At 33.4% G+C, this 24819-nt stretch overlaps 1 protein-coding gene across 13 annotated transcripts in view; it reads right to left on the bottom strand.

Annotated features, from left to right (window-relative positions):
• The window catches only part of Pkc53E (Protein C kinase 53E), a 1131865-nt gene extending 1107227 nt beyond the window's left edge, over nt 1-24638 (bottom strand). For 6 of the 13 annotated variants that reach the window (XM_069833068.1, XM_069833066.1, XM_069833064.1 and 3 more), the window contains exon 1: nt 24400-24637. In XM_069833068.1, the coding sequence (XP_069689169.1) occupies nt 24400-24587 (188 nt within the window). In that variant the 5' untranslated portion in view covers nt 24588-24637. Of the gene's footprint in view, nt 1-24399 lie in introns of all 13 variants that reach the window. The other 7 variants (XM_069833060.1, XM_069833059.1, XM_069833063.1 and 4 more) reach the window with 2 other exon arrangements.
• Nucleotides 24639-24819: the final 181 nt, after the last annotated feature.

Genomic DNA, 24819 nt, shown 5'->3' with positions numbered 1-24819 from the left:
AGTGGACTTTGAAAATATTCGCTGTTCACGAGTGCGGCCACTTTTTTTTTTTGACAGCTGTACCTGCACTTCACTACTCTGAACTGCAAACCTGGACGTTGACGTTCTTATGCGACAACTGTCCGTTCACCTGTTGTTGACGTGCAGAGATCTGCGAGTATGTCATGGAGGGGAGGACTTGGTATAAAGGGTTGTAAACAAATGGCTGTGTAGATGCCAATACTAGCTTTTACTACTCCAAATTCCGTTCCCTACTAATAAAATATAACAATATTATATTAATATATAAAAACAAAACTGTTATCAGACACTGTGACAAATTGAGCTCTTTTTATCTAAAATCAAAGAACTAATTTTTAGACTGAGTGTGATGTTGAGAAGCGCCTTGTGTGAATGGAAAAACATCAGATTATTTATAATTTTAACTTGAAGGTTCACAGCAGCTATGTGTTTGGTAAGGACTTGTTTGCTGCAGTGTATACTGAATACGTTTGAAGCAGCAACAAACATTTTGTTTCGAGCAGCCTAAAACAGGTCGTTTCCCACAGTATGAATCTACCCTAAAGTGTCAATGTTGCGATGTATTGTATCTTTAGAAGCATCAAGATCTTCTGACAAACTATGAATATCTTTTTGTGTGGTTTTTCTTCCAAAACTCTGCGTGTATTCTCAATACCTTAAGTCTTCCAGGACGTTGTAAATCTTTAATTTTTCCTTCTCCATTATTGAAACGTTGTGCTACACGCTCACTAACGACGCCTTCACCCTCGACTTCACAATTTTTCGAGTCGCGGCAGAAACTTATTTCCAGCAATGATTTATGACTCTATTTGATAATCTTTGTATTAGAAATTGATAACTGTCATATGCTCATAATACGCAATAAAGACAATAGCGTCCTGTAAATTGTATTGCCCAACTAAAGAAGATCATTAAAATCTTACAGAACACGAACTTAAAAACCCGATATTACTTATGAGACGATCAGATATTATATAAACGCCTACAAACACGGAGCAGTAATCTGCATAATAATAATAATAATAATAATAATAATAATAATAATAATAATAATAATAATAATAACAATAATAATAATAATAATAGTTTTATTTTCCCTGGCAGAGTTAAGGCCATCAGGCCTTCTCTTTCACTCAACCAGGATCAAATCACATACAAAAAAAATACATACCGGTATACAAACATTAACTTAAAAATGATAATAAACATAATTAAGTAAAAAAGAGAGATTGAATACATATACACAATCAAAATTAACCTTAAAATAACAATAATAAAAAATATATATAATAATAAAAAGAGACTGAATACATAATCACAAACAGGAAAATACATCTAGTATACAGTATTAACTAAAAAAAAAGAATTAATACATATGAATATAATCTCACAACTAAAGGAATGGTAGAATTAGTATGATCAGCACAGTACGTGTTACATTGAGACAATGACAATTACCTAGATATAAGTGTTAATGGGAAAATAAAGTAATGACTGTGTAAAGCAGCAGCAGCAGTAGTAGTAATAAATAAAAAGTATACCTAAAAAAATAATTCTTTGCATTTAAAATATATCTAAACAACCTAATTTTAAACAACTGAGGACTAAGACTACCCCTGATTTCGAGCGGCAGCGAATTCCATCAGCGTAGGAAGCCAGTTCTACAAAACATCTCAGCAGTTGGTTGCTTCTGAGAATTGTACCGGAACGTGTGTGTGTGAGACCGTTGCTTGTGTATTAAGTAATCGATTGGAAAATGAAGTATAATCCAGTTTTCTGTAAAATGAGAGCACTGTACAGGGACAACAAGAGAAAATTACTGCAATTCCAATTGTAATTTCCTAATACTTAAGCAAATTTTCTGAAAAAATTAGTAGGCCTAATAAATTTAGTATTTTACATCAAGTTGTATTGCTAGAAGGTTCTTATTCATTAAAACCAACGAAAGCTATTGCGTTGTTCTTGTTCTCCATTTCTCCCTCTTTAGATGTAATTGTGTGACCTTGTGTGTACTTATTAGAATAGACTAAATATTGTAGAAAAATAGACGAATTTCCTATTTTCTTTTCCATCACGTAAGTTGTTACAGATACGCCTGATTGATACAAGGCATGTGAATACGTGAAAATATGATTAAATCACGTGAACCAGGAACTGTAAAGAAACAGATAAAAGTGTATTCGTGCGCTTTGTTATTAAGTTACTCCTTTATAGATGCTTAATGTAACAAGTTCTACTCCAAAACTTCTATCACGAATGATTCCGTGAGTTAAACAATTATACGAAGTGAGATTAAATTTATTTCGAGGCTATTTCTGCTTCCTCTTCTGTCTAGGATCACGTTTAATCTGTCCGTGGGTCATTTTGTAGACCTTTAGAGGATCATTACTATGGTGGAACATAATTACGTCTTTAAGCAGTTTTCCGCAACTGGCATGCCACGAATCTTGCAACAACGTTTTTATTCTCAAAATTAAGTCACGATAATGAATTAAATGTATTCACATTGAGTATCTAATATTAAATACAATATGTATAATACAATATAATAGTTTAATACGAAGTAAATTAGAGTACGCATCTATAGTTTGGAACCCTCACTATCACTCGCACTCAGTCATTCTAGAGAGAGTACAGAATAAAATCCTAAAACTGCTATATATGAAAAAACATTCATGTTACAACATATTCCAATCTAATGAATCCATGCTGGTTGAATTTAATGTACCATCTCTCAGTAGTCGCAGGATAAGAGCACAACAAATGTATTTGTTCAAAACCATAAATGGCTTAATAGACAACCCTGATCTTCTACAGCTAATTAGTTTCAATATTGGTAAATCAAATTTGAGAAAGCGATCTCTCTTTTATTTACAGACAACAAAAACAATATCTCATAAAATGTCTCCACTTTTATTAATGCTTCGAACTTACAATCATCTATCAAATAAACAGGATTTAGATTTTTCGTCATCGTACAATATGTACAAGAAGAAGTTATGTAAAGCATTACTTGAAACACATGTTCTGTGTTGGTGAGTTTTTTTAATAAATTAATTGAGCCTATTGGGCCTGCTGTGTAGTGCTGTATATTGAATTTATTAACATGGTGTTGTATGTGCTCTGCAATTTGCCAATTATAGCTACGCCTATATTTTGCATTTTTGGCTGTGATGTCTGTACTTGGCTCTTTTTGATTTGTTTTTATTTGGTGTTTTTCATTTATATCTGTATGTCTTTTTTATTTAGGTGGTATCTATATGTTTTTTTTCCTTCTCTTTTCCATTTTTAATTTGTAATTACACTTTTATCTGTTTTACCTCTTTTTTCGTGTTGTATGCAATATGTTTTTTTTTTTACCTGTACTGTCTATTGTAATTGGGGCTTTGCCCTGTTATGGACATAAATAGATAGATAAATAAATGTATCTGTATACTAATACATGCTGTTTACCTTAATTTTTGCGAATAGTCTATTTACACAGCATATGCAAAGCTTTGGTGGTGCGTGAAAGCCACGGTCGTGAGATAAAATCCTTCCTACAGAATGAATATTTTTTCGCTGTCAATGCGATGTGAAGTGGAGACCCAGAGTCCTGCTGACCTCACATCACGGGAGACATGTCACGCACGTACAGTTACTTATACCACGAAAAAGTCCGGATACAAACCGGAACCAAGGCTCTCCGAGGACTGCAAACGGGAAAGAAAGAACTATAACGAAATAAGACGATAAAGGACTGAAATGGAGACAAAAAGTGAGGAGAATAATATGCGAGAACGAAATTAAGAGAAAAATCGATGAACGGAAAATAGCCTATCCAAGAACGAGGAAAAAAAGAGAACGAGACAGGGAGTAAGATTGAAACGGAGACGGCGACAAACGTGGAAACAAGGGCAGCGACAAACGTGGAAACAGAGACAGCGATAAAAATTGAACAGAGAAAGCGATAAAGATGGAAGAAAGAAGAAATATGGTAACAAAAAATACAGAAAGATGGAAACAAAGAAACAGAAATGAACAGAAAGGAAAACATTTCTAAAAAATCTTAAAGTTCCTCTCAACTGGTTATGTGAAACTTCCGTTTCAATAATTAAGGACTCTTTGAAGATTCTTCACCATAATTTATATTTCAACCAACTTAACAATAACTGAATTATTAATAATTCTCTTTTTTTTTTCAGACTTTACAATCCCAGTGAGAATTATTTATTACAAATCCATATTATTTAATTTATGTTAGTTGTTAAAAAAATTTAAATCACGTACTTTGTAAATAGTTTTCTGTAATTCAGAATCACTGTGATCACCGATATTCTTCGGCTGATGTCATTGTGATTAGATATACGTGGTAAAAATTAAGAAAAGATTAGGAAAAGAGAAAACAGAAAGAAATAAAGAAAATTAGAAAAACAAGAAAAAGAATAAAGCAAAGAAAAAAGAAATTAAGTTACGAAAAGAGAGAGAAATAAATCGTCCGGCCTTAATTAAGGATGACCACGAGGATCCGGAAATTAATAGCAAATAAATATATTTAATTAAATATGAATATTGTTATAAAAATAAAATGTAATAATTAAGCTACCACAGCATGAAGAAGTACGATATCTTGGACTCATCCTAGACAGTCGCTTGACCTGGAATAAACATCTCACTTACACCCTCCAGAGATTAAGATACAGACTTCATCGATTGAAAGCAATACTTTCCAGCTCTTGTATTTCCCTTTCCAACAAAAGGTTAATATATGTAATGCTTCTCAAACCTATTTGGCTCTATGGATGTTCATTATGGGGATCGGCTTCCATAAGTAAAATCAAGCGTATTCAAACATTCCAAAATCGGGCACTAAGGATAATCACTGGAGCACCATGGTATATAAGAAATGAAACACTTCATTCAGATCTAGATCTAGCCAAAACAGAGACTGTAATTCATTCTTCCTGCACACGGTTATATGCAACATTGTCAACACATTCTAACAGTTTAATCAACCAGATTTCTCGGAACTTGCCACCTGCACGGCCTGATCGTCTCCTCAAGAGGAAAAGACACACTGATTTGTTGATACTTTGAGGAACGTTAATGGACGTCATCCTCTCCACAAGTCTCATATTGTTGAAATGTTAATCATTTAAGCACAATTGATAGTACCAATATACAAAAATTGTTAAAAAGAAAAATAATAATAATAATAATAATAATAATAATAATAATAATAATTAAGCACCACTGATTATCAATTATAAAATAAAATCTTGGAAGATGACCTTAAAATTATACTTATAAATAAAAGATTTTATTTAAAATTAGCATATCCTTAATTAAGACCTTGTGAGTGGTATAAATGAAATTGTATAATCTGCAGGGAATTTTTAAGAATTTGCGAGATGATTTTTTAAATTTTAAAAGGTGGTATTGATAATTGTTTTAAAAAATTATATGTAAATTTTGGTAAAGAACTCCGAGCACCAAAAAATAAACCTGTCACTGACCAATTGAAGAGAGGGATGTTATATCTGGCACTAGGGTAGGGAATACAAGGCTCATAAATGGCCCTCTTTTTATGATCAACCTGAATAAAAATGCATGAAGCTGGAAACAGAGATAGAGAGAACGAAATAATTTAAATAAATAGAACGGTAGAAATAGAAAGGAACTGGAGAAAAAGAAAAGGTAAAATTGCAGAACGCTGTCTGGAAGGTCTGCGAAGACTCCACCAGATAAGTGTAGTTGATAAAAAAAACTATCGAATCTTCGGAATGAAGCATCCAACTTAATTAAAAATTTAAATCGTGAATCTTTCTGAAACTGAACTACAATATTCATGTTCAGTTCACCAAATGTGAACATCTCACGCGATGACATGTCATGAACAATACAACATGATTCAAATAAAAACATGGAAAGCACTTTTAGTGTGATAAATGTATGATCGAAAAGCAAAAATAATGTTCGCTTTAAAAATTCAAACTAACAGACATATGCCTAGACCGCTGTCGCAGGTGATAGTGATTTTCCATTTCTCATTTCGGTGTTCCCTACCTTCGACATGCAGTAGAACATTTGGTGTCAGGTTTTATGCATTCCACAAGTCAATTCCTTTGTCATTATTGCGAATGGTCTCATTGTTTATAGTTAGTTGTTCTGTAAATGTTAGCCTATTCTAAAGACATACTGACTATGCAACCCAACAAGACGAATGACAACTGAATAGTTTCACAGAAAGCTTAACATTCAGTAGCAGTTACTCCAATACATTTCAGTCACTTCAAATTTTACCAAGGCATAGATCCGAAAATTACAGTACATAGCATTAAGAAACAAAGGCAAACGAAAGTGATCAAAATTGGAAAAAGAAAATTCTCTGCAAGAGCAAATGCTTAACTTCCAGAATAAAAATATGACAAGACTCCAAATTTTAAAGGCTCCTGCTTATAAATTTCTGTCTGTTCCTAATTAACTACAATTTATTGATGGATTGTTTTAAAATACATGTTAATACAAAATTACATAATTTTCTTTCAAAACTAACTGACCTTAAGAAGCTTTATCGAGTGATTTTATGTGAAAAAGGTAATATTTTAACTGTATCACCAACATGGATTATATTATTTCATTGATGTGTTGGTGTCGGTCTTAATTATGTAAATGGGAAGGGAATGATTGTTTTCTCTTTAACCTTCATCTATTGCAGCTGATGCACTGTTCTGTGGACATCCCTTTTTTCCAAGAACAATAGAAAGCAACTTGCGTAGTACGAGGCGCGTTCTTAAAGTAAGTTCCAAAAGGATGTAGTAAGTAAACGAGAAGATATTTACAAACTATTTTTGTTGCATTGTATTCCCCACACTTCAATTACTTTTCAACATAATCTCCACCATTATTGAGGCATTTATCGAGTCGTGGCACAAGTCTTTCTATCCCCTCATTGTAGAATTCGCCCGCCTGCAATGCGAACCACTTCCGCACTGCTGTTTTCACTTCTTCGCCATCAAAACGTTGACCACAGAGGAACTTCTTGAGGTACAGGAAGAGATGAAAGTCACTCGGAGCCAAATCCGGGCTGTAGGGGGGATGGTCAATTTGTTCCGAGCCAAATTTCGAGATGAGATTTTGGGTGTCGTCGCCATCAAAACGTTGACCACCGAGGAACTTCTTGAGGTGCAGGAAGAGATGAAAGTCACTCGGAACCAAACCCGGGCTGTAGGGGGGATGGTCAATTTGTTCCCAGCCAAATTTCGAGATGAGATTTTGGGTGTCGTCACCATCAAAACGTTGACCACCGAGGAACTTCTTGAGGTGCAGGAAGAGATGAAAGTCACTCAGAGCCAAATCCGGGCTGTAGGGGGGATGGTCAATTTGTTCCCAGCCAAATTTCGAGATGAGATTTTGGGTGTCGTCACCATCAAAACGTTGACCACCGAGGAACTTCTTGAGGTGCTGGAAGAGATGAAAGTCACTCGGAGCCAAATCTGGGCTGTAGGAGGGATGGTCAATTTGTTCCTGTCCTCATGATTTTTTTTCATCGACAGCACTCACCAAATTGTCATTGACCAAAGATGGCCGACCGGTATGCTGCTCGTCATGCACAGAGACGCGGCCCTCTTTGAACTTCCTAACCCATCTCCTGACCATTCCATTACTAATGGCATCATCACCATACACCTCACAAAGTTGACGATGAATGTCAGCTGGTTTGATGTTTCTCGCATTCAAGAAATGGATAACAGACCGCATCTCACAGTCGGCGGGGTGTTCGATCACTTTAAACATTTCAACTGATCACAACTAACCCCACACACGGACTGAAGCTCTGAAACTGCATGCACAGCTAGTCTGAAGATTGAAGAAGAAAATATGCATGCGCAAAATAACGATTGCAGCGATGAGACGGCTATAATTGAAAACGGAACTTACTTTAAGAACACGCCTCGTATATACCTATAATGTAAGTTACACGTGGCCGCAACTTACGCGTGCTAAAGGTAAGCACGGGCCGCAACTTACGCGTTTTTAAATCTCATACCGTCACAGGATATCGCATGTCTAAAGCCTCTTCGGTATCAGGGACGCTGAAAACGTATTTTATCGAAAAAATATCGATCTTTTCTATCAGAATATTTTCTCTACTGAGGGTAAAAAATACAAAGTGTGTTCAATATCAGGATTAAACCATCCCAAGCCCATTGCTAAAACCCGGCTGAGGGTGACGAACTATGAAAATTCTTAACATATATATGTTCGGAAGGAAAGTGAAGCTTGGTGTACTATAGTGCAAATAAACGAACCCTGACCAAGACGATTCATGACTAAATTTGTCAGCCATTTCTTAACGTTCTCTGCATTCCGGGCATATTTCATCTGAAATTGTATGAGGTTGTAGTGACAAGGTTTAAGAGATCGCATAGGTTTCGGTTCATAACAGAACATTTTAGAAGGAGAAAAGTAGGATATCTCAGCTGATGCGGTTATTCTGAAAACTTCTACATCTACAAGGTAGTGAAAACTTGTGAGAGCAGCTGAACTTGGTAAACAATGTTAGGCAGGGCTGTACAAAAAATCAAGGGACTGACATATACACTAAGGCTTACCTCTCAAACCAAATGTAATTGAATCTAGTCTAATCCAATCCATTCCATTGATCAATATGTTATACTCTTACCCTTCCACTGCAACTACAATAAAGCAAAGGTGTGCATCGTTCTCAGGCGGCTAACCATAAAATGAAGATAAATGTTCTGTAGTCTGTAGTCAAGAAGTACGTATAGCAGCACCTCAAAAAATTTTCTTCAACACAATTATTTTATTTATAAAAATATGTATACTTATTATATATTATATTATTATACTTGTTACCGTACATTATTGTATATTTTTATTTATTATTATTATTATTATTATTATTATTATTATTATTATTATTATTATTATTCATAATAACAAACTTTTCCCGAAGAGCAATAGTACTATTTTATTTATGACTACACTCCTGCCTCTAACGTAGTTACGTATTAAAACCTAATGTCAGCAAAAAGTGTTGTCTAAAAATGTATTTCTCCAAAAACATCTGCCATTTCCGCACAATGTCGTCAATGTAGCCTACACATTAGAAATGACGGTGATAAAGGACAACCTTGTCTCACCCCACGGTTAAGAATTGCTGACCTTTTCTGTTTTTAACATAGGTAGTGAAAATACAGTGAAGGAAAAAACAATTCCCGAAAGTACAGAGGTTACAAATGCGTGTATATTCTATTGAAAAAAGGCTTCGCACCATTCTGCGAAATGAGAAAGATAATTTTAATACGTATTATCAACAGATATTTAAGTTTCTTCTTACGGTTTTCCACGCTGCAGAAATGAATGAGATACAGCCTGGGACAGTCAATTCCGTCAGTAGCTAGACTGCGATAAGAAAATCTCGTTTTATAACTTTCATAAGACATTTTAAGACGAATTGATACACATTTCACAGTAAAGCAGTTTCGATAGCAAAATTATATGTTATAGCTATCTGTGTAACAACAAACACCCACAGAGATAGCAGAGATCAATAAAATTTCGAAATATTTTATGTTCTCGCAACCAAAACTGAAAGTACCTAGCTTCACTTCTTCATTTATTTACACCGTTACAGTGAAAGGATAAAGGCCAGTTTTACCAAGCGTTTATGAATGTCAAGTGTTTAAAAATACTTCAAAGATTTTATTTTTATTTCATCGAAGTTTATAATCTGACATTCCTCATATCAGATCTGAAGATTAAATTTCGTTCCATTAACAGAGTTGTCTATCTCTAAATTATTTAAGTATTTCACAGTTGGTCATCTTTTCATTCTAGATAAAAGTAAATAGTGTTTTGTAATTTATTACACAAATTGGTAAATTTGTTGATAAATTTGGTATCAAGATGGTGTATTTAGACTGTCTAGCAAATATATGACCAGAATATCCTTAAAACGAAATTAATAATGGATATTATTTACCTAATAATGACACACCTAAATATTACGAAACTGTCGAAACAAACAAATGAAAAATTATAGAATAATTAAACAAAAATTATAATAGAAAACTGTCAATAGTTATTTCCGCTGTGGAGTAATGGTTAGCGTGTCAGACCGGAAACAAGCGGGCCCGGGTTCAAATCCTGGTTGGAACACGTTATCTGGTTGAGGTTTTTCCCTCAACCAATTGAAGCAGAATTGCTGGATAACTTTCAGCATTGGACTTCGAACTCATTTCACCATAAGTTCACAATGAGGTGTGCTGTACTTGTACAAGAGCGCAGCAATTCGACTACCCAATCATTCACAGAACAGGAACGGTAAGCACAATAAGCCTCAGGTTGCAGTGCAAGCCTTTGGGTCCCTTTTCCGTACAAGAGAAAAAAAACAGGTTCTTTTCACCTGGTTTCTTTTGACATTATTTCTTGCCTTGCTAATCTTTCGTATTTGATGTTTTTTACCATCAACAATTATTTAAATTATTCATTTTTACTCTCCAATTCTATTAAATATTTCCACACAAATGTGTTTCATAAGTTATTCATTAGTAAGTTCGATCAATCAGGACACATAAACCTTAATGTTTGCTTCTACCAAAGACGCATGATAGCCTTCTTATTATTCTACAAATAAATAAAGAAAACGAGAAACTGGCGGGTTTTCGTTTATTTCTTAATTATTGATGTTGACAAATATATTCCTATTTTATTTATTTATTTATTTATTTATTTATTTATTTATTTATTTATTTATTTATTTTATTTATTTATTCTGGTGTAGTTAAGGCCATGAGGCATTCTCTTTCACACCACCAGAAATACAAATACAATAATAGAAATAAGAAGGAAACAAAAACACTATAAACAAAGTAAAGCCACACAAAAATATATACAGGTTGCAGTCACACAAACTTTAAATGAGTGATTAAGTATCATAATTAATTGTATCCTAACTAATTAACTAACATAAACAAGAAATTTGCAATTTTAATCTAGATTAAAAAAGAAAAAAAAACACACAAATGAACACTTCTAGCAATATCTAAAAAGCATTAAATAATACAAAATGTTCCAATTTAATTTTGAATTGTGATAAAGTCCGGCAGTCCCTGACGTCATTAGGTAACGAATTCCAGATGCGAGGTATTTCTACAGTGTAGGAGGATGAGTATAAAGACGTTCTATGATGAGGGATAAAAAGAAGTGCTTGATACCGGTTTCGAAGAGCTGTATGAAATTGAAAGCGCGATAACAGATAATTCGGAGTAGAAGTAGGGGAGAGTCGGGTAGTATCGGACATCGGGTAATATCGGACAGTGCGTTTCTTTCATCTACCACCATATGGTAGTACCTGAATGACATGGTTACGTTTCTCTATGCGACATCACAGAAACGTAACCATGTCAATCGGGTACTATCATCGTGTGGTAGATGAAAAACTCACTGTCCGATATTACCCGATGTCCGATACTACCCGACTCTCCCCTATGCATAATTCTAAACAGAAGATATTAAGAAGATTTAAGGAAATTGACAATTGAAGGGGTGAGATAGTTCAAAGCCACACTTTTAACAAAAATGTTTTTTGTGAGAGTTCATTTCTTACATATATGGGGAAGCTACTATTAAAATATCATAAAAGTTACTAAACAAATAACGTAAGTATACGCCGAAGAAATGATGATACCGCACCTAATAATACTGAACTCAAACTTCAACACGCTCTCTTGTAAAATTTTGTCTGTATGGCTTAGGACTACATCATTCTCACCCTTGCAATTGTTAAATTGACGCTCTTCGATTAATATCTGACGAACGTTGATGAAACCGACATTGTGGTAACCATAGCGATCATGCTACATATAAAAAGTGAAAGTTAACTCGAATTATCTTCTCAGCGAATAAAATTCATCTTATTACTGTTACTAGCCGTACCCGTGCGCTCCGCTGCACCTGTTAGATATAAATATAAAGTAATTACATAATTAAAATAGGACGTTTGATCCAGGGAACAACTTTTACAACAGCGCAAGATAATCTGCTTCGCTCATTACCCATTTTTTTTTGCATTACATTTATTGCATATATATTTTATGTATTTTAACACGATTCAATATATATAAAAATTATAAAATAATGGATTGCTAAGCTAACGTACTATTACTGCATACTAACACTCTCGTTGTTCGTTAATTCTCTGAGATTAAAATGAGTGTACATAAATATTATTTTAAGAAAATGCAGAAAACGAATGTACAAAATAGCCTATCAAATTTTCTGTGCATAAGAAGCTATTTTAATCTTACCTGTCCTCGATTTACTCAGACGTTACTGTAATAACATTATAGTATTATGTCCATCTAGAGAAACTACACTTTCCAATGGTGAAATAATAATAATTAATTATACAAATCGGTTAATTTAGCTTCTGATATTACTTCATACAAATGCAGAAACATTCTCTGTAGGCTATGTTTAATAGCTTTCGATTTTTGATGTCCAAGGCCCCTGTTTCGATTGTTGTTGTTCAAGGCCCCTTATAGACGAAGTCATTTGTTCTTAATTCATTGCACCATCTTAGATGGCGTTATTTTAATTTTAAAACTCATTTATCTCATTAAATATCAGTCCTATCAAAATTTTGTAAAGAATAAAACTTATCGGAAATCATTTTTAAAGAAACTTTTGTTATGTAACATTTTTCACAAAAATCAATAAGCGAGATATTTCGATTTATTTAATTCAGGCCCCCATATAACCCCCCTTTTAAATAAAGTATTTTGAATGCCATATAGCCTAAAATCTAAGTTACAACGAACTTAATTTATATTCCAATTTTCATATAAATCGGTTCAGCCATTATCGCGTGAAAAGGTAACAAACATACAGACAGACATACAAACAAAAATTTCAAAAATGCGATTTTCGGTTTCAGGGTGGTTGATTATATATGTTAGGATCAATTATTTTTGGAAAATCGAAAATTACCAGAAAAATTTCGGCTACAGATTTATTATTAGTATAGATTTCTTATTTAGATCAATTTTATTTTTAATGCAAAGACTTTACTCAAATAATTACATACCTGGCTTACGGTACGTAAATAAAAATGTAACGACAGCATAATTTTACCTCAGCCTTATAGTCCTCTAAATAAACTTTTTCCCCTGAACTGGTTCCTATATTTTTACGTCGCGTATCTTTTACTGGAAACTTAATTTCACATTTTTATTTTTCCCCGAACATTTATACAGTTTACATTATCAGTTGTAGGCGTACATAAATCGATATAATTTTTCGAAACAAGTGAATTACAAACTTCCAGAGATGTATGTCCTTTAAGCCATGGAACGATGACCACCATCAGAGCTTTCGCATTTTACCAAATTAACAACAATTTCGTACTTTTTGTAATTTAAGGATTCAAAGTTTACTTCATAAAAATAGTTGCATAATTCACACAGCAATAACCATTCCGTAATATTTACCACTTATTCGATAGTCAGATTTTACTCGTAAATATCCAAGACTCTTAAAAGCGTTATACATTCTTGCGTCAGAAATGATAATTTATTGTACACATTTATCATCTCCTAGAAGAAGCATAGGCCTACTATTTGCTTCGTTATTTTTGTCGTAATAACGTCAAAACACACGCTGTTTAATAATAATAATAATAATAATAATAATAATAATAATAATAATAATAATAATATTATTATTATTATTATTATTATTATTATTATTATTATTATTATTATTATTATTAAGGTTCATAATGCATTAGCAGTATCTTCCTGTGCCCAAAAAGCTATATTATCCTGTTTCTTCAATCCTCTCTCTCTCTCTCTTTCCATTCCCGTTCTTGGAATCCTTTTTTGTACATTGCTTTCTCGACTTTCTTCATCCATGCATTTCAGGTCTATCTCTTCCTCTTCTTCCATACGGAATTTATTCTAGTACTCGCTTTGGCTACTTCCTAGCTCCTATCAGTTTCATGTGTAAATCACTAAAATTGATCTAAATTTGAATTTTTCACACTCATTTTAGTCTAATCATCTCATTTCTTAATTTTTCACGTTTAGAATGTCTGGCTGAACGTCTCAAAAAGTCCATTATCATTGATAATAATTCTGACCGCAAATTTTGATTCATCTTACAAGTTTCCGTTCCATATGTCTCTGTATTTCGAACTGCAGATCTATATAGGCCTACTTGAATTTTGTCGTCTTTAATTATACAGTATTTCTGTCCCACAACATCCCATTCAACATCACTGTTGCTGATCTCTCTACTTATCCTACCGGTAGACTATGTTCAATATCGTCTTAACTAGCTTCCTTATTAATTTTGCTACATAATTATTCAAATCCATTACATCACTTAAGGAGACTTTTTCCATCTTTCACAACTAAAGCTCTAATATTTTTACCAGCCCCCATAAAACTACATTTTTCCACATTTATTTTTAATTTTCAATCGTCATATTCTTCTGTCAATTTTATAATCACATATTCTGCATGTTCTTATTCTTGTGCTGTTACTACTCGGCCATCAGCAAGTGCAATACCCTCGTCGCAATCCTTCTGTAACAAAAATGTCATCTGAAAGACTTTTTACCCATTTTTACTTCACATATAGTACCAGTGTATAAATTTCTTATTATAGTTATGATGGTTCCATTAATTTTATATCCTCAAATATTTCCTATAAATTATTTAGATTTTTTTTAGATAATCGTAAGTTCAGGGCACGTAAAAAAACTACTGTCCTGACGGAGTTCAAGACAAATTCGAAGGCCATTTCTGGCACTCGTCAAAATTTGGAGGTAACACAATGGATCCGAGTATGTGTGGACTTTTCCTAACGTCCATAATAGGCCTATTACTAAAGAAAATATATGAATGTTTTCGCCTATATGGCATCATCAGATATTCAAATGTTATAACGATATCTAAAACGTAAGTCCAATATAGTTCACTGTGATAAGCATAACAAATTAAAATAATTAAAATCGTCAGTTGTATGTGATGAGAGTCTAATATCGTTGTAAGAAATGTGTTCAATTTGACTGATTTGTATATGGCTTTTGCTGACTTTCCGTACACAGAAAAGCCACAACGAGAACACATCACCACACGCTTCAATGCACAGATACACATAATATAATTAGGTCAAATTTTTCATCTCTTCAAATAGTAACATGGCTCGACATTCACATAAGTTCATCGCATGTACACCCTGATTACGAATCCAAAACGACCAACATCAAATTGGCATACAGTACTTTAAAACGTATCGATATGAATGAACACTGCACTCATCTCACACGTACATAATACAAGTCAAGAATCATCTGATAAACAATCATACATACAAGATTCCAACAAAACAAATTGTACTGCATACAAAACATACATTATTACAACATTGTAATTATTAATTACAACATCAGCAATAGTTGCATAAAATTCACGTCAACTGTATCACATATACATAAGTACAAACTTTTTCATATTTTATCAATTTTATATATTAATAGTGCTATTATTTTTTACATAATACATTTTCGGCAAGTCAACAAAAACCATACACAAATCAGTCAAATTGAACACATTTCTTACAACGATATTAGACTCCCATTACATGTAACTCATAATTTTAATTATTGTAATTTATTGTTATATTTATCACAGTGAACTATATTGGTCTTACGTTTTAGATATCGTCTTATCATTTGAATATCTGATGATGCCGTATAGGCGAAAACGTTCATATATTTTCTTTAGTAAGATGTATTAGCAAATATTAATTTGCAACAAATGATAAATCATATGACTGAGAAACGTTAAATAAATTTATAATTATTGTATATATTTTACAATATGTTGGTAATTTTTCACGAGTGCTAAGTTTTATGAGAAAATTTATTACGCCATGTCGAAACTATCAACTTTCTCTTTCACTCTTTTCTATTCATGTCTCATTTCTCCCTTTCTCTTACCCCTCTTCTTTCCTCACCTACGACCTCTTCTCTAGTGTTCCTTGTGTCTGCAAATTGACGGGAGAGATTCCAGGAAGAATTTGGTGTCCCCTGCTGAAAATGTATTAATTATTATTTGTCCCTACCAGGGACAACATTTATCCTTTTAAGTGTCTGATTTATAGTTTCCTTATTTTATATTATATCTTCTTTCAATGTGAGTTGAGCGTGACAATAAAACTAGTCGGCCAACATTATTATTATTATTATTATTATTATTATTATTATTATTATTATTATTGGCAGTATTTTTATAGACAATTAAATATGTAATGCCCCCTTGGAGAAAATATTTAATTCTCAACTTGGTCTACATATTTATTCTACACTAACCGTACCCGTGCGCTCCGCTGCACCTGTTAGAAATAAATATAAAGTAATTACATAATTAACATAGGACGTTTGATCCAGGGAACATTCGCGTTTGTTAGAAGGATAAATCGTTTAATATGTTACTTAATTGAAATTGTATTTAAATAATTAAATTGCGATCAATTTGGTCCAGAGAGCACTCATTTGGTGCAATGACAATACCTTTAACATGTTTCTTATTTGTTATTACACGCAACTATAGTTTAATTAAGATTGACATATCATTTAGTTTTAATGTGTAAACTTTATATTACTTGCTATATGGTTCCACTGAATTATGGTAATAACTTAATTTTAACCCTTGTTTTCTACGTCTTCAGTAAATGGCGCTTGGCCCACTATGGTTCTGAAACCTTCAAATAACTTAAATAGTAATGCAGCATAAACAGTGATATGTAATTATATTTCTTTCTTTCGAAAATGTAAAAATTCACGATCTCCTATGTACCATTGCCATGGAATGAATAAATGTGTTTTTTCTTCCTACTCAAAAATTTTATATTTTGCACATGGGAATTACTGCAGGAACAACAACGCTACAATCTGAGGCGGCGGTGAAAACGTATTGTATTGTTATTTTAAAAGTCTATCAGACCTACCAAATTTTGCATAGAATAGAACTTATCGGAGATCATTTTTAAAGAAACTTTTCTTATGTAACATTTTTCACAAAAAAGCAATAATAAGCGAGATATTTCGATTTAATTCAGGCCCCGTTAAATGAAGTATTTTGAATGCCATATAGCCTAAAATCTAAATTACAACGAACTTAATTTATATTTCAATTTTCATCGAAATCCGTTCAGCCATTATCGCGTGAAAAGGTAACAAACATCCAGACAGATAGACATACAAACAAAAATGTCAAAAAAGCGATTTTCGGTCTCAGGATGAATAATTATACATGTTAACACCAATTATTTTTGGAAAAGTGAAAATTGCCAGAAAATTTTCGGCTACATATTTATTATTAGTATATATTATATTATATTATATTATATTATATTATATTATATTATATTATATTATATTATATTATATTATATTATATTATATTATATTATATTATATTATATTATATTATATTATATAAAAAGTGCGTTGATAACGGATGTACTCCTATAAGAAAGTTTTTAATTTGTTATGGGGGCTCTTGAATCTCAGAAGCAACAACTTTTACAACAGCGCAACATAATCTGCTTGGCTCATTACCCGATTTTTTTTTTTGCATTGCATTTATTGCATATAGTCTATTTTATGTATTGTAACACGATTCGAGTGAGCATAGTTAAAATTTGAATTATAAAATAATGGATTGCTAAGCTAACGTACTATTACTGCATACTAAATCAATACACTCTCGTTGTTCGTTAATTCTCTGAGATTGAAATGAGTGTGTACATAAATATTATTTTAAGAAATACAGAAAACGAATGTACAAAAAAGCCTTTCAAATTTTCTGTGCATAGGAAGTTATTTTAATCTTACCTGTCCTCGATTTACTAAGAAGTTACTGTAATAACATTATAGCAGTAGTCTATGTCCATCTAGACAAACTACACTTTCCAATGGTGAAATAATAATTAATTATACAAATCGGTTAATTTAGCTTCCGATATCACTTCATACAAACACAGAAACATTGTCTGTAGGCTAAGTTTAACAGCTTTCGATTGTTGCTGTCCAAGGCCCCTTTTTCGATTGTTGTTGTCCAAGGCCACTTATAGATGAAGTCATTTGTTATTTCATTGCACCGTCTTAGATGGCGTTATTTTAATTTTAAAACTCATTTATCTCATTAAATATCAGTCCTATCAACATTTTGTAAAGAATAAAACTTATCGGAAATCATTTTTAAAGAAACTTTTGTTATGTAACATTTTTCACAAAAATCAATAATAAGCGAGATATTTCGATTTATTTAATTCAGGCCCCCTTATAACCCCCCTTTTAAATAAAGTATTTTGAATGCCGTATAGCCTAAAATCTAAGTTACAACGAACTTAATTTATATTCCAATTTTCATATAAATCGGTTCAGCCATTATCGCGTGAAAAGGTAACAAACATACAGACAGACATACAAACAAAAATATCAAAAATGCGATTTTCGGTTTCAGGGTGGTTAATTATATATGTTAGGACCAATTATTTTTGGAAAATCGAAAATTACCAGAAAAATTTCGGCTACAGATTTATTATTAGTACAGATTATACACATTTTCTCGGAGGAAGGGGGGCCCGAAGGTTTTGTACCGCAGCCTGAGGCTTATTGTGCTTACCATTCCTATTCTGTGAATGATAATTGTCGCCGAACGGTCGCGTTCTTATACACATACAGCACGTTGCACAGTCAACTTAACCCGGGCTACAGTGATTAAGATAATGGGATGTGAATAAGTGATAGTGAAATGAGTACAATTAAAAGACAGAAAATAGGAAAGATTGGAGAATGCTGGGTTTGCAGTGAAAGACCTGTCCTTGGGCAGAACACAATGAATGAATAATTGAATGAAAGAAACGCACTTCCTTCTTTATTAGTTTACTGTGAATATACGAGTATTCGATCCGAGAATATTTCAGTTACTAGGCCAGTGCTCTATCCAATCAGCTAACAAGAAAACATTCTGATGGGGGCAGAAAAAAAATTATTTTTTTTCTTCTACCATGTTAATAATGTCAACAGAAGAGCATATACAAATTTTGGCCACTCGACCGCAATTACGAGGCCGTTCAGAAAGTGATTATCCCTGGGACCGTTACAGAAAAAAAGCACAATTGCATGGAAAGATCTATTGAAACATATACAGCAATTGTTAAGGTATTTGTCAACATATCCCCCACTGGAATTGAGACATTTGTCATGCCATGGAATCAATTTTTGTATCCTTGTGTCGTAGAAGTCTGCCGCCTGAGATCGAACTAGTTTTTGACAGCCGTCTGCACGTCTCTGTCGATCCCACGATATAACAAATGCCTCAATTCCGATGGGGAATATGTTGAAAAATAGCTCGACAATTGCTTTTCTGTTCCAATAAATTTTTCTAGAGAAATAATGTTTTCTTTCTGTTAACGGCCCCTGGCGAATTTATTTTTGCTGCCCTCTTAATTGCGGTCGAGTGGCCAAAATTTGTATAAGCACTTCTTTTGACATTATTAACATGGTGAAAGAAAATAATTTAACTTTTTTTTATCTGCCCCCATCAGAATGTTTGCTCGTAATATATCAATGAAAAAGAAACTGACTAAACGTAACTAATGTATCGTATCTTTTGAAATTTAACAATACGAGTAGATGACGTCCAATCATGTAATCGCAGCGTCATCTATTGTCATTTATTACACAACACAAGTCTTAGTCTTAAACTAAATATTAGAATTCAATTGGATACTTGCAGCGCGCAGGACATTAAAATGTTTGTGGAAATCTTTAAAGAAGTGAGTGAAAACAAAAGGTAGTAGAAGTAACTCAGATGATTTATATAGACTACATTTGAAATAGGCGTACTGTATCTTCATTATCGAAGATTAGAGGCAATTCTAAAGCTTCTGAGATATTTCTACCACGTTTGCAACACAGCAGCTTTTCATTCAGGATACAGGAAAGAAGGTTTGAAATCCCGCAGCTATAGCAGATAGATTGTATAAGGTAAGAAAACAAAATATTATTTCAATAAATGGTAAATATTTTTATTTGATATTAGATATACATATTATTAATTGAGCTTCGCCTCCTTAACACCCATAAATTATTTAAAAGTTTATCAACCACGTAACAGCAACGAAACCAAAATCAAATAACATCCTGCATTACAAGAAACAAGGTAATCTAATCTACATACATCGAATAATTCTACAAAAACTATAGGTAATGAAAAAAAAAAAAACTTTTAAATAACATTACAATTAAAATTTTTACACGTAAAAAAATATTACCTAACAATAATGTATATCTCCGGGTCTCATAGATCGCTCGGAAACGTTGTCAATTTCATTATACACAAGTAGCACTCATAGCAAATTACCCAATATGTTTAACTTTTAATTTTTTTCGGTATATATATTCTAGGCGTGTAAATCATAAAAGCAGTTTTCAGAAGCACATATGAGCTACAGTCATTCTTTTTTGTTCAAAATACAAACTAATTTTCATATTTTTTATATATATATATATATATATATATATATATATATATATATATATATATATATATATAATTCAACTTATACGTCTGTAGTTTACAATTTGTATTTTCATCCCGAAAATGTAGGCCTACTATACTAAATTTGTAAAAGTCAACTATTGTCATGGATATTTTATTTTCATTTCAACTCAGTGTTTCCTAACACATAGTTAATATCCTTTGGAGGTTGTACAGTTTCTATACTGCGTATAAATTCTTAGATTCAATCTTCTGACGAATACGTAAATACTGAAAGCGAATGAAATACACCTACTGTAATAGTATAAGAGAAACATGCTTAAACTGACAAAGAGACTGCATCTCATCATTTTATCGCTGATCAGGATGCTTAAATATGCTTATCATTAAAATTTCAAAATATATTTTTACAATAGGCCTACAGCAGTACCGTCTTCACTGTTCACAATGAGAAAATAAACTACAACGATAGATCTCTCTAACCAATTTTTTCTTACTAATGGTGGGTGGTTGCTTGACTGTTCGTCATTCACCTATATTATGAAGCCAGTTGTGTAGCTATACTAATTTTGTGCGAGATCGTGCATATTTGCTTGGTTTCCGCACAAAACCAATCCGCGGAAAGTCTAAAATTCCACATTCAGTATTCCCAACCTAACACACACAACAATTTCCCTCTTCTTACCGCTTAAGTGACATATTGATTTTACTGCTTTAGGCTTTTACGAGTAACATATTATTTTTAGAGACGTTCAATATAGTAATAATTATAAATTGGAAACTTACCACTGCAATTTCACTTAAATTGCACTGCTAATTATTGTTTTTAAATATTTGCAAAAATTAAGTAAACTCTCATTACATAACCTTACCGTTTCTTTTAAGTTCGCATTTATAGACTGGGGGAAAAAAAGACAGACGTATATCACGGCCTGCTGGAGTACAGTAAATACAGAAAACATTTTAAAGCAACAATGTTGAAGATAGATATTTTTGATTTGCAAATTTGCCGTCATTGAACAGAAACCAAGATGGAGATTTCATTGCAACTAATTAGAAATTCCTCTTTCAGGTATATAATAAACGATCTTCGCACAAAATAATGTACGATACACGAGCGGTATGTTTTCTTTCAATTCTCGGGAATTAAAAAAGCTCAACTACGTTTCGCTTTTTCAAACTTTTCCTCGAACATGAAAACTTCAACATACCGCTCTTAGAACGCATATTACTATTACCGACAGAGTCGTTGCTCAGAGTGCGTCAAATGAGGCTGGTTTACGCTACACCCGCGATGAGATGAGATTGTGGTGAAGAATTTGTTACGATGTCACAAGGGAACCAGAGTTCCCGGAGAAAACCCGTGTTACTTGGACCACGGATTTGCCCAACACAAGTTATAAATCGGGGGTATGCTGGCGATAGAATCCGGGTCCACAGGACTATAATCCAGCGCTGACGGCTTCTTTAATCAATGTACTGCCTGTAATTCGTTATTTACCAGAGAAATTCTGGAGTCCAATACGAAAAATAATCAACCTCATGTTATTATTCATTAATATCACTACTACACTGGGAAGAGGCATCAACTAAATTATTCCACAGGCGAGTTGTCCACCGCTGTGGAGTGACAGCGCATCTTACCCGAGCGGGCCTGGGTTCAAATCCTGGTTGGGTTTTTTCCGGGGTTTTCCCTCAACTAATGAAGCAGAATTGCTGGGTAACTTTCTGTGTCGGACCTCGGACTCATTTCGCCATCATTAATTCACATATAATCGTCGTCATCATACCGGGTTAAGTTCATGGTGCGCCGTGCAATACTTGTACAAGAGCGCAGCCGTTCGGCTACCCAATCATTCACAGACGAGGAAGCACAATAAGCCTCAGGCTGCAGTGCAAGCCTTCGGGTCCCTCCTCCGTACAAGAGAAAAAAAAAATCAGGCGGGTTCCAGATGACGAAATCTCAGGTCCTACAGAGATAAGTGAACATTTCCAAAAGTCGCTTTATACAATGAGTTCAATTAAAAGAGGATCGCACACTGAAAGAGTACATAATAAACTTTAGTCCTATGTAGGCCTACATTTTGTTCGTAATTAGTAATAAATTCCTACGTCATATGTATACGTCGTAAAAAATTGCTGTGGACAAATGCATTGAAATTGAGGGACTCATTTTTAACATATTGCTGTAACTGTCTGTAGCGGGTCCGTTTTTAAACTGAACGCTCTGTATTAATTAAACAATTAGCAAATCGAGATTCGCCACCAGTATCTTACTTCTTCCATGCTAAACGCCTTCTGAAAAATTAGTGAACTTACTAATAGGCTCTTAATTTGCACTACACGCAGTGAATAGAACTTACTAAATCTTACTGCAAATAAAATGTGATTACCAGCTAAAGAATTACGTCATATTAAAATTTTACGTTCATAAAGATCGGTTTTATTACCCTATTTTAATATGCTTTTTTGTCCCCGGGTTTTACATTTGTTCTTATATTTAGTTTATTCCTTACTTCAGGAAATATGAGGGAAAATGCCGTAATATTGCCAACTTTGAAAACATTTTGCCTCATTTTTCGCTGATATTGTATCGATATTTACTTTTGTAATATAGCTGTTTCAGTAAGTGTAATATATTGCCTCTCGTTGCAAGGCAGTGGCTGGTAAGGTTAGGCTAATTGGAAAACTTCCTGTTGAAGATAAGTAACCTATACTTTCCTGTCGCCGCCTACAGTAAGTTGTTTACATAGTCTCCCTTTCATATTGCAACATTACTCAAAATGAATCGTTCTCAAGGATAATATATCCCTTACAGAATACTTTAACAAGAGTTTCTTTAGGTTTTAACCCATTGCTGAGAGTAAAATCGTTATTATATGATAACGGTTACTTTAAAATTATCCATGTACTGCGGAAGCAAGCATATTCACATATTATAAAGCAACTGAGAGGGGAGTGCAGGAAGACCATTAAGGCAACCATAAAGGCAAACTGTCCCCCAACTATAGGACGCGCCCACCTCAGGAGGCGTGGTGCTCAAAACACTCAAAAAGCACAAGAACTGTCTAGTTTCAACACTCGTTTCACAGTGAAAAAAATAATAACAGCTATTATTTTATGTAAGTTGAACATAGCATAGAAAATACACATAGACACCAGTTAGTTACTGGCAACATCGGTAAGCATTTAACACAGTCTTTCCTCTACACGACTAACAATTACAAGACATTAAACAGCTACTGCAAAGAAGTCAGTCAATACTATAGCATAGAAAATAGCCAACAAATCATTTAGTATCACAAACCATAAATATACTCCATCAAAAACTAAATTACTTTATGTATCTACTAATTAAAAAATAATACTTTGAAATTTTATCGAATGTCTACCTAACAATTTCACATTAGAGATTATAGGCCTATTCATCAGTATCAGTATGGTACACGTATTTAGCAAAATGTACTAAATTTGAGGGACCAGTGATGAAAGAAATATAGTGACATTTGATCATTTTTACACATTCTCGCAGTTCTTAAATAAACCGCACCGCTGCGAAGCAAATAAAGTCGTCACGTGGTTGTGACAAGCTTGAAGTTTGATATAATTTCTTTTGAAGAAGATTAAAAGTCACATTCAAATTCGTGTAAATCTCTCATACAGAATGCAAGAACTTTTTTGACAACCACAAATCATTACCTACAATACCACATATGAAACCCCCACCGACTTGTTCTGGAACTATTTGGGTAGTATTTGCGGGAATTTGAAATTTCGTATCATTGTCACTTACCATATGAAGTCTTTGCAGTGGCTGCAAAATGTTGGTTGCTTGAAGAAACGCGGGATGAATTTGTGATCCTTTACGTTGTACACATTTTTCTTTTTTAAAGCTCCCTTTCTACCTCGAAGCCTCAGGCCAAAGACAGTATTCATATCTCCCGACCCATCGTCGCTAACGTTCGTTTCCTCGTCCGCCATGGCTGCGAATGCCCGATGTCACTACAGTAGCAGACTGCTTGCAACAAGGCAGCACTCCGCCAATTATCGATGAGACGCTACAGTGCTCAAATGCAGTCCCAAGTTAACTATCAAATAAATTGGCTTTATACTATCATCTTCAAATCTAAAATGCATTAGAAAATATTATAACATGTGTACAATACAAAATTGTTGTAAAATTTGCCTCAAGTAATAATAAACTTGTTTATAG

This window comes from Periplaneta americana, chromosome 8 (assembly GCF_040183065.1).
Source record: "Periplaneta americana isolate PAMFEO1 chromosome 8, P.americana_PAMFEO1_priV1, whole genome shotgun sequence".
Classification (NCBI taxonomy): Eukaryota; Metazoa; Arthropoda; class Insecta; order Blattodea; family Blattidae; genus Periplaneta; species Periplaneta americana.
Note: the sequence above shows the minus strand (reverse complement) of the source record. Positions and strands in the feature narration are given on the sequence as shown.